Below are 10,503 nucleotides of genomic sequence, written 5' to 3' on the forward strand. Positions count from 1 at the left end.
TAGGCTAAAGATCGTCAAAACCCAAAGTCTCTGACGTCCATCAATGTGGAAACGGTTCCAGAACCTCCTCTAAGGTTCTGGGACTCCAGAGAACCTCATTTGAACCAGGAACCACTCCAGAACCAGAACCTTCTGAAAAAACTTTAAAAGTTAAATGAAGGTATCCGGTGGCTAAGTCAAAGTCCAGACTTAAATCTGGTTGGGTTGCTGAGTTGTAAACCTTAACAGATTGTTTATGGAAAATCCCTCAAAGTGTCTGAATTGAATTAATTCTCCAAGAATCGATCAAAGTTTCTCCTCTGGCAATCTCTGCTCAAAGGCAGGAAAACCAGCAACTGGCTTAAAGGGGCAACTCCTTTTTCATGTCAGGGTAGGTTGGCTTGGTGGTTTGGTTTAATAAAGGAAATCATCAGGTCAGGTTAGAATAAATCTGTAAAAACTTTACCAAGAATGAATTTTAAAATATGCTAAAGTTTAATAGCTAACCTGATAATAACTGTGTTTTAAGTTGCACCTGGAAAGTCTCAGGCGGCTCGGTTCTCTGAATTTTCTCTCCCTCTGAGACATTTTAATCTTCCTAAAAGGAAAGTAAGATGCATCCTGGCTTTTCCTCAGGTTTTACTCCTCCAGGATCAGAACCGGCCTCTCCTTGCAGGCGGTTTGATAACAAGAAGCTGACTAAAAGTTAAACTGCCTCCGGTCTGTTATCTGCTCTGTCTCTGGCAGTTCAGTGTGTTTCATGTTTTTATGTGATTCCTCTCAGTAAGCAGCACTTTCTACCTTTGGTTCTGCGGTTCTGATTTGCTCTTCAGCAGCTTGTTGGCATTGAACTTCAGTCTATTTTTGTGTTTTTCTCTCCCACCAGCTGCCAAGTACAACGGAGAAATCTACAACAAGCGGCGGCTGATGGTGGAGCTCCCGACGAAAGGCGGCCTTCCTCTCCAACCGATGGGAAACTCTCGGAGCGCCATGGGCAACCTGTCGATGACGCAGCCGATGGCCACCAACACCATGTCGTCAAACCCCCTCACCTCTAACTCCTTGAACCCCTCCATGACGCAGATGGTTTCAATGGCCCCAATGGCTTCAATGGCCCCAATGGCTTCAATGACAGCAATGACATCCATGCCGCAGATGACCTCACTCTCCCCAATGCCCTCCATAACCCCCATGACCTCTTTAGGTCCACTGACTCCAGAGCCTGTGGCCACCTACGTGACGGAGATGCCCAGCATCTCGTCCGTCTCCACCCTGCCGTCGGAGCGGCACATTGCGGGCGGCAGCGGCGGACTCAAGCCCAACGGCCAAAAGCCCAAAGGCGGCCACGCGACCCACAGCTCCTACAGCTCCTACAGCTCCCACACGCACACCCACACCCACACCCACAGTAGCAAGGCGCCAGGACTCGGGGCTTCTTCCCTGGCGCACATGGTGGGGACGATGCCAGGCGGCATGTCCAGGGCCGTGGAGACCGCCTTTGGCTCGAGCTCGGCCACCATGGGCCGGCCGTTCACCTACAGCTCCAACACCATCGCTGGGCACGCGGCGGGCTTTGGCATAAAGGGCTGGGATGGGACGGAGACGGTGGGCAGGAGGAAGAGCTACGGGCACAAGAGGCCCCAGTGCACGGTGCTGGAGCCCAACCAGCTGCACGGCACGCGGGGCCAGAGCCACAGCCAGCACTTCCTGCCCACGCAGCCCTACTTTGTGACCAACAGCAAGACAGAGGTGACTGTGTGAGAGCGAGAGGAGACGCGAATAATCTCTGGTTGGAGACGCCGCCTCCTGGGGAGATCCGGAGGAGGCGGAGCTTCGTAGTCTGAGTGAACGTTGCCTTGAAGTCAGAGCCAACCAATCAGATCACGCTTCAGACGTTGACAACAGACAGTACGTACCCGAGGCCATGTTTGTACATTTGTGCCGATGTTCGAGTTGTCTCCTTCTCTGTGACGATGTCCAATGTTAGAGAGTCAGAAACCAAACCTGATAGCAATATCGCAGATGAAGAGCAATGTCATGGTAACGGAGAAAAACCAAGTTATTACCCAGAAGCCTTTAGGAGAGACTTCCTCAACGAAACACCAAACGGTCTGGAGGAAGAAACGTTCGCTCATGATTTACAACCGTTTCTCCTGAGAGCTTTGAAGCAGACGCACACAGAGGTGATGATAGTGATGATGATGATGATGATGATGATGATGGTGATGATGATGATGATGATGGGCTTCAGATTTGAGGTAGACGCAGCAAAAACAGTAAATTTCAAACGGTTTTTAAATCTGATTGGATCCCAAAGATTCAATCTGAGATTAAATCCTCTTAATCCCTGAGATCCTTCAATTTTAATAATCTGGCAGCTATTTTAATACAATAACTAAACAACTAAACAGGATGAATGTTTTCAACCATAATGACCTAGTCAAAGTTTACTTATGGAGAAACGTTAAAAACAACCGAAGCTGACCAACCGTGGTTAACGAAGACAGAAAATCAAACAAAAACGGACGAAAAGTATAAAATACAGAATCTGAGCAGAATAAAAAAATCGAGTTTAAAGTGAAGCTTCTCGCCTGAAACATTTTAAACCAGGGACCAAACATAAATTTAAACCTTAAATTGCTTCAAAGATTCATTTTCAGACGGCTGGGCTCATTTTGTGCAATTTAATGCAAAAACTATAAAATATTTTTAAAGAATTGTTCTAACCTTTCTAAACCTCTTATTTTTCTATCAGATCATTCTCTGAACTCCAGTTTTACCCACAGAAAGAGAGAAAAACCATCTGGAAGAATCTATGTGGGTTAAATGACTCAAATATAAAAATAAACCCGTGAGTGTGACAAATAGGCCAAATCTTCGAAGGGCTTCTTCAAGCCTGTTTGCATGTTTCCAGCTCCAGCTCTCCCATCCGGAACGTTTCCGTCTCCGTGGCTAAAGCAGAAGAAAAGTTCAGGTGAGAAGGCAGAAGCACAACCAGCTGCTGGAGAGACAGCAGCGCCGTTCAGGTGGGAGGAAGCAAACAGAGGCGCTAAAATCTCCTTTTAGACATGGAGGAAGTCAGAGCATGTGACAATCTGCTGAGCAGAAAACCTGTTAAAGTCTAACGTTACTGCCAGCGCCGCGCCGCACCAATCAGCGCTGCAGAGGATCACCTGACACTGAGGCAGGATGTTTCTGACTAACACTGTGCAACACGCTGCTCCTTCCAGGGTCACATGACCAACACCTGGGGCCCGACGGGACTAAACCACATGGGGCCCTACCGACGGCCCCCAGCAGGATTAAAACAGGACGTCACTTTACAAAGAACACGTTTTCACATGTTGCTCACCACGACGCAGATAATCTGTGAAAAGATCGATCTCCTACATTTCATCCCTGAGCTGCTACTGCCTTCTGAAGAAACGCACCAAAAACCAATCAGAGCCAGGAGGAGGGGCTTAGCGCTGTCAATCATCCCCATGTATTTGCTGCTAAATGTGCTAGTAGAGGAGAAACAACTCACTGTTACAGAAAAGCTGTTCATCTTCTGTCATCTGTGGCTATGCTAACTAGCATTAGCATTCACAACATTCATGACGTGTAAATGGCCATGATTGACAGCGCTAAGACCCGCCCACTGAATCTGACTGGTTGTTTCTGGTTAGCACTGGGAGGCAGAGGAGATGGATTATTCCACAGATTGTCTCAGATTAAGCTCACAACGTTTCAACAAATATAAAAACATTTTATAAAAGTTACGTCACTTTAAAACGCGTCACGACTGCAGAACGAAAACCAGATTCACATTGAGTGGAACCAGAGAGGGTCTGGTCTGCCCCTGGCAGCGGGGCTTTTATGTTTGCCCCTGGCAGCGGGGCTTTTATGTTTGCCCCTGGCAGCGGGGCTTTTATGTTTGCCCCTGGCAGCGGGGCTTTTATGTTTGCCCCTGGCAGCAGGCAGGCAGAGAGTCGGCGCCGTTTCTGCTCCTGTGTCCAGGACAGACTGAAGCTCCAGACGTCGGCCATTTGTAACTCGGCCCTTTCTCTCTTCTGATCCGTTTCTATTCATCTTTTCTCCTTTTATACAGAGAAATCTGAGAAACTACCTGAGAAATGTTGTGAGCTAAAATAGTGTAATTTTATTTCACTTTTGTACAACTTCCTGTCCCTTTGAACACGATGTGGCCTTTGCTTCGGCGGCGGTGACAGAATCCATCTTTAATATCCACTTACTGAGAAAATCCAAACAATCAAAACTAAATGAATCCAATTCAGATCAAACTGAGAGAAATTCAGATTTAACTCCGGACTGGCTGAGATTCTCCAAACGTTCATTCAGGTGAAGCTACTGCAGGAATCTGGTGTCAGAAAACTGATCAGTTTTAATCAAACTGCAGAGAAAACGTAACTTTGGACTCAAACAAAAGACATGAGAAACGAGGTTAGACGAGGTTAGGCCGGTTAGACGACACAGATCATATTTCACTTTCTGCTGCGTTTGTGTGAGAATCCATCTTAATATCACAGAACATCCAGACTCAGTCAGAACTCCGTGAATCTAATTCAGACCAGACTCTGCAGCTCATCTCACACACCGTAGATTCAGATTTTCAAAATAAAAGCATTTGTTTCCTTCAGGCGAAGCTACTCTTTGCTCAATTTGACTCCATCCATGCAAACATCCATTTGGCATCAAAAAACTTTTAATCAAACTGTTGTTCTATTGTAAGTTTTGACTCGTGATGCAGCCACCACCATGCTTTACTGTTGATGGAGGGCATTTCAGTGCAGAAACATGAAAAACAAGCTGCTGTTCCCATGGCAACTGCTTGTTATACAAAACAGAGACACCAGAGATGTTAAAACACAAAGTAAGTTATTTGTGTTTCTGTTCATTCAGCTGCGTAAATCCATCTGCAGCCTCCAAACCCAAACTGAGCAAAATTAATCTAAGAATCTCTGATCCTCGGGTTTATTTCCTGTTTTCCTGACGGATCGCAGCTCAGTTTGCTCCAGACGGAGCGGAAAGGTCAGAGGTCGCTGGATGTGCATGATCAGAACCAATTGACTGAAGGCAGCCAGGCGGAAACCTGCAGACGTTTCTACGCCAGATTACGGAGAGCGGGAAGCAAACGGGGCCATCGTCGCTTACAATTAGGAACCAAAACAAACCGGGCAGAACGCCGGGATCTGCTGCTCCGTCTGGGTCAGAACCGCTGCTGGGCCAGCCATGTCTGACGGCGTTCATCACTCAGACAGGAAACGATGCTCAGGTAGAAAAGACGCTGGCATGAAGTCAACCACCGGGACATTCCCCCAGAAGCTTTTTATTATTTTCCTTCCTTCATTTGTTTATTCTCCTGTTTCATCCTGGCAGATCAACCAAAATATTGATTAGCATTATGTAGCATTTAATCTGTGGTTTATGGTTTCTATTAATAGCGTCACAGAAACAAGTTACACTGAAGCTAATTTTAGCTGTTTGGGCTACAAAATTACTCCGTATTTAACCTTCTGATACATTAACATCATTAATATTCCCCTAAAATGGAAATTTGGTTTAAATTTAAGCCAAAAATTGTTCTAAACAGTGGGTCACAAACGTTCTGCTTATGTAAAAAATGAACAAAAAGCTGCGATCAGGAATGAGTTCTTAACTCATTTATGATTAATTTTAGAGTTTAATTGGGGATAAATTATTTCATAAATGTTCTTTGTTGAGCCGGTGGAACCGCTCTTCAAACGATGATTTTAAAGGATGAAAATAACCAAAATATAAAGTTAATCAGATTTACTAGAAGTGATGCTTCATGATGAATCTAAATTCAATGTTTTGTTTACACTGAGACATCAGAAAATGTTAAGTTTGGAAAAGATTCATCCGCTAGTTAGCAACACTAATTTTTCTGTTTAGCCCACTTAGCTTCCCCTAAATTAATTCTTATGGATAAATTCTAAAGCACTAATACCAGAGCTAATTTCTCATTTAGCGTTTTAGCATTTTGATAACTTTAGAAACATTTAGTGCACATAGCTTCTCCTGAATTAATTTTTCTGTGTAAATTCTGAACCGTTAATTTACAGTGTTACAGTGTTGGTGTAGCACTTTAGCGATAGCATAGCTAATGTTTTCAATGGGTGCTTTAGGGTTAGACCGGCTAACCTTTTAGCTAGTTGTGCTAACGCTAACAGAGGGAGCGTTGATGTTTAGCAGTTAGCTAACCAGAGCTGGACTCTCACTATGATGCAAGGAAAACAGGCTGAACGTCACGGCGCTGCAGGCCAAAACTATTCATACCTCTGAAAGATTCACAGTTAAACTTTAAATTTGACCTACATTTTCTTTTGACTGGAGGTAATGCTAATGCTTTAGAGCGATCCATCCAGAGTTCTGATTGGATCTGATGGAGAGAGTTAGACATTAGGGTGATGGTCAGGAGGCCTGGAGTTCATCTCACGTTAGAGAAAACTGTACAGCCAGGAAAAAGTCGTTCAGCCTGTCACAAACAAACTTCTTAGTTCAATTAAAATCATTTCAAATCAAACTCTGCCAGCAGTACGAATCATTTTGACCTAACAGGAGATGCAGTTGGGATGCACAGATTTCCTTTCTCTGAGTTTGGCTCAGAAAGAGGAAACAAAGCATCAAGCTACCCTGAAATCAGCCGGCGATGTTCAGCTGGGTGCAGCAGCCGCCGCTGCTGCAGCAGCAGTCGCAGCAGCTGCAGTCGCAGCAGCTGCAGTCGCAGCAGCAGCAGACGCAGCTGCAGCAGTCGCTGACGCAGCAGCAGCTGCAGCAGTCGCTGACGCAGCAGCAGCAGTCGCTGACGCAGCAGCAGTCGCTGACGCAGCAGACACAGACGCAGTCGCTGACGCAGCAGCAGCTGCAGCTGTAGCAGTCACAGCAGCAGCTGCAGCAGCAGACGCAGCTGCCTTCATCATCAGCGTCAGAGCAGGACTGATGTCCAGAGGCTTCATGAGTTCACTGCGCTCTTTACTCTGTAAAACTCGACCAACAGAGTTCAGTTCATAACCAGCTTCAAATTATTCCGTGAATAAAACGTAACGCGTTTCTACGGTCCGAACGTTTTTCAGATCAATGAATTCCTGAACCGACGCTGCTAGTACCGGTTTGGTCAGCTCCTGTTTTGTTGGGTAATTTTCTGACTATTATCTTATTTCTGCTGAAGATTTAAAAGCACGGATTGTTGCTGATGTCATCCTGAACCAGAAAACGATGTCTGTAAATATCTGTTTGTTGGGAACGAGTTACGATGCAGTCCGGCAACGAGCCGAGGCGCAGCTGCGTTTTGTTTTAGAAGACATGATATGTACAGTTCATAAAAGGGCTCCAACACAAGATACACGTTCAAAAACATCCTGATTTATTTCCTGTTCTGCTGGAGACGCTGAGCTGTGCAGCAGAACCATCTCCGCCTGGGTTTCCGCTTCGTGTCGGGTTTATTTTTAAGCACAATGTTTCCGTTTCTCTCTGCCCAGTAGCGCTCGACGTGTCCTTCAACAGCGCCTGTTCCTGGGCGTAAAACTTTTACCTGACGTCACAGGAAACGGATTCATCTGCAGCTTTTCAACCGGATTCTTCAAGTACAGTTATGAAGAGAGATTTAGGCAGCTAATATCTCACCTGCAACAGAAAACTATCACGTTGTCTTCATTTAGTCCAAACTTATTGTCAAGTTGACCAAAATCAAGCAAATTACGAAGTTTGATATTTTTTCTTTTTTATTCATCGTAGATCAAAAACTTAAGATATTTTGCACATTTGTTGTGTTAAAATAAAAAGTTAGTTTTCATATTCCTCTGAGCTCGATTGATTAAATTGATCCTTAGTTATAAGAACAGGATCTGGGTCACTTCCTTTCAAAATGCTAGCTAACATTTAGCCAAGTTCAATAAATTCAATAAAAGCTGATTTTGGTGCAGCAAAGTTGGTTTTTCAGAAAAAGTCTCTGGATGATTGTGATTCTATTTATTATGAAAGCCTGTTTATAAACAAAAGTTATACTTTGTGTTGTACTTAAGATTTTCCATTGTAAGAAAACTGTAATTTTACCTGATCATAAACACCAAACACCTGTTTTGATTCAATCTGTTGTTATTCTTGAACTGTAGTTGGGGCCACAAAAAATACTGACTGCGTATAATCTACTAGGAGTTCCCTAAACAACCCTGGACTGTTTTATTGAAGGTTTTTCCCTTCATTTTTGTTATTTATTTGCAATATGAGCGAAACCAGCCATCGCTTAACCAGATTATCCATTTATATTAAACTCACTAACTCATTTTAGTGCTAAACATTCATTACATACAAACTCTATGAAATCCAACTTTCTATTTTTGATGTCCAGAGCAGTCTGTGGTATTTATGCATATGTGTATATGGAAACGTTCAGTACGGCCCCTCGCAGCATTGAAAGCATATTTTCTCTGGTAGAAACCATCTCCCACCATCGTTTGCACAGTAGCTTCTAATAATATGCAGCGTGACGCCCCATTGTCCTTCTACTGTTCACTGACTTTATAATTTGTGAGAGTAAGTTATGAAAAAGCTGTATTTTGGTACTTTACAATTATTGTAAAAAGTAAACTGAAATAAAAGTATAGCAGATGTATTGTTCCAGAAATATATTGCCATAGTGTTGCTATGACTGTTTTTAATTTTCCTTTGGGCTTACAGGGATGTTTCTGCTCCACTGTTGTTAATTTGTCATCTAACAGTAAATTACGTTGTTACATATAAAACTTTCTTACGTGGCAATAAAAGATGACTTCTGTAAAAAACGTCCTTCCTTTGGCTCCTCTTTGTTCCTCGGATCAGAAGAAAACGTTTGAAGAGAAACAACCACAAACTGGCAGCCGAGGAAACCGAACAGAAATTAAAATAATTAACAGCTACATTTTTGGTTTATATTAAAATGTCATACAGAGAAAAAATGGTGTCAAAATTTCTCCATTCTATTCATACGTTTATAAATGGCACAGTTCCAAGCTCCATTTTTAATTCACAAGCTTAATATTTAAGTCTGACATAAATATTTAGTTTGGAAAATAAATAGTTATTCTGGAATTAAATATTTAGTTTACAAATACTTAGATTTTACCTAAATATTTAGATAAAAAGTTAAATATTTTCAAATAAAGTTAGATATTTAGATCCGACCTAAATATTTTGTTTGGTAAAATAAATATTTAGCTAAGTTAAATATTTAATTTGGAACAAAATATTTAGTGTGTAAACAAAGTATTTAGCTTGTGAATTAAATGTTTAGTTTGGATCTATGATATTTATGAACAACAGGGTGAAAATTTTAATTTTTTATCTCTAAATATAACCCAAACCTTGCTGTTAATTTTTTACAGTGTAACTTTACAAACCGCAGAGACCATTTTTAGCACTGGCTTACATTTCATCACATGAAATTTATTTTTCATCTTATTCAGCTCTTGGTTAAATGATATTTCTTAATACCAGGTTGGGAATGTTTGGACATATTTTATGTTTTTTGTTTTTCTTATTTAAAATTTGTGTTTCTTCAGTTGTACTTTGATTGTAATTAACTATATATGTATATTTCTTATTCATTATCATGATGCACCAATGTTTGGGTTTGGTTTTTATTTATTTTTGCTTTCTGATTATTTCTATTGTTTTTTTGTGAATAATGTCTTTCCATATCCTGTTGATTTCTGTGTGCTGATTGTTGTCATTTGGGTGTTGCCATACGGGTTTGTTCCATTAGTTTCTTAATCATCGTTTTGTTTCTGCATGTTAATGTTTGTCCTCTCCTCTCTTTGTGGATCTTTCTGTTTTCTCTCTCAGTCTGATTTAATTATTAGATATAAAACAGTGAAGAAATGAGACAGAAAAACAGTTCAGTGTTTAGTTAATAATGAAGAAATGTTAAAATAATTTCTTCTAATAATAACTGAAGGGATGTTTAATGGATGATAACCTGTTCAGGAATCAATCAGAGGTTATGATCAGACCTGGAAGAACGTTGTCTATTTAAAACCTGAAGTATCACTTTGCCGTCGGTCACTGACTTCCTGCTCCTCATTTTCTAATTTCTCATGAATCAATAACCGGGTTCTGCTGATCATCAGATTAATCGGTCAGGGATTCGTTGGTCCAGAGTGATAAAGCAGAAGTTTTGTTTGTTTTTGCTGCATCTTGTCATTTATTAATGGCTGAAAACAACAACCGGCTCCACCGACTTCATTGCTGTCAGTGCAGCTGTCTGTGCTAAACAGATCGTTAAGGTGTTTATGTGTTGATATTAATGATCTTTTCAGAGATCATATGATCCTCCAGTCTAGCTATAAATCTAAAGTTATTAAATTTATTGAAGTTATTAAAGTTATTATCTGTCCCTCCATGCAGGAGAAAATCCCTCCTGCTGTTTGGTTGTAAAACGTCTCTGTGCTGCAGCCAGGAACCGTTTTCAAACGGGGGGAACATCTTTTAACTACTCTAATGTTACCTTCATGCCTATCCAGACAG

The 10,503-nt window shown here is 41.9% G+C and overlaps 1 protein-coding gene across 2 annotated transcripts in view; it reads left to right on the forward strand.

The window, feature by feature from the left end:
- The window catches only part of shisa9 (shisa family member 9), a 42,611-nt gene extending 38,263 nt beyond the window's left edge, over positions 1-4,348 (forward strand). For both annotated transcript variants that reach the window (XM_023341317.1, XM_023341318.1), the window contains exon 4: positions 866-4,348. In XM_023341317.1, the coding sequence (XP_023197085.1) occupies positions 866-1,740 (875 nt within the window). In that variant the 3' untranslated portion in view covers positions 1,741-4,348. The remainder of the gene's footprint in view (positions 1-865) is intronic.
- The last annotated feature ends 6,155 nt before the right edge of the window (positions 4,349-10,503 follow it).

The sequence above is a fragment of the Xiphophorus maculatus genome, chromosome 10 (assembly GCF_002775205.1).
Source record: "Xiphophorus maculatus strain JP 163 A chromosome 10, X_maculatus-5.0-male, whole genome shotgun sequence".
Classification (NCBI taxonomy): Eukaryota; Metazoa; Chordata; class Actinopteri; order Cyprinodontiformes; family Poeciliidae; genus Xiphophorus; species Xiphophorus maculatus.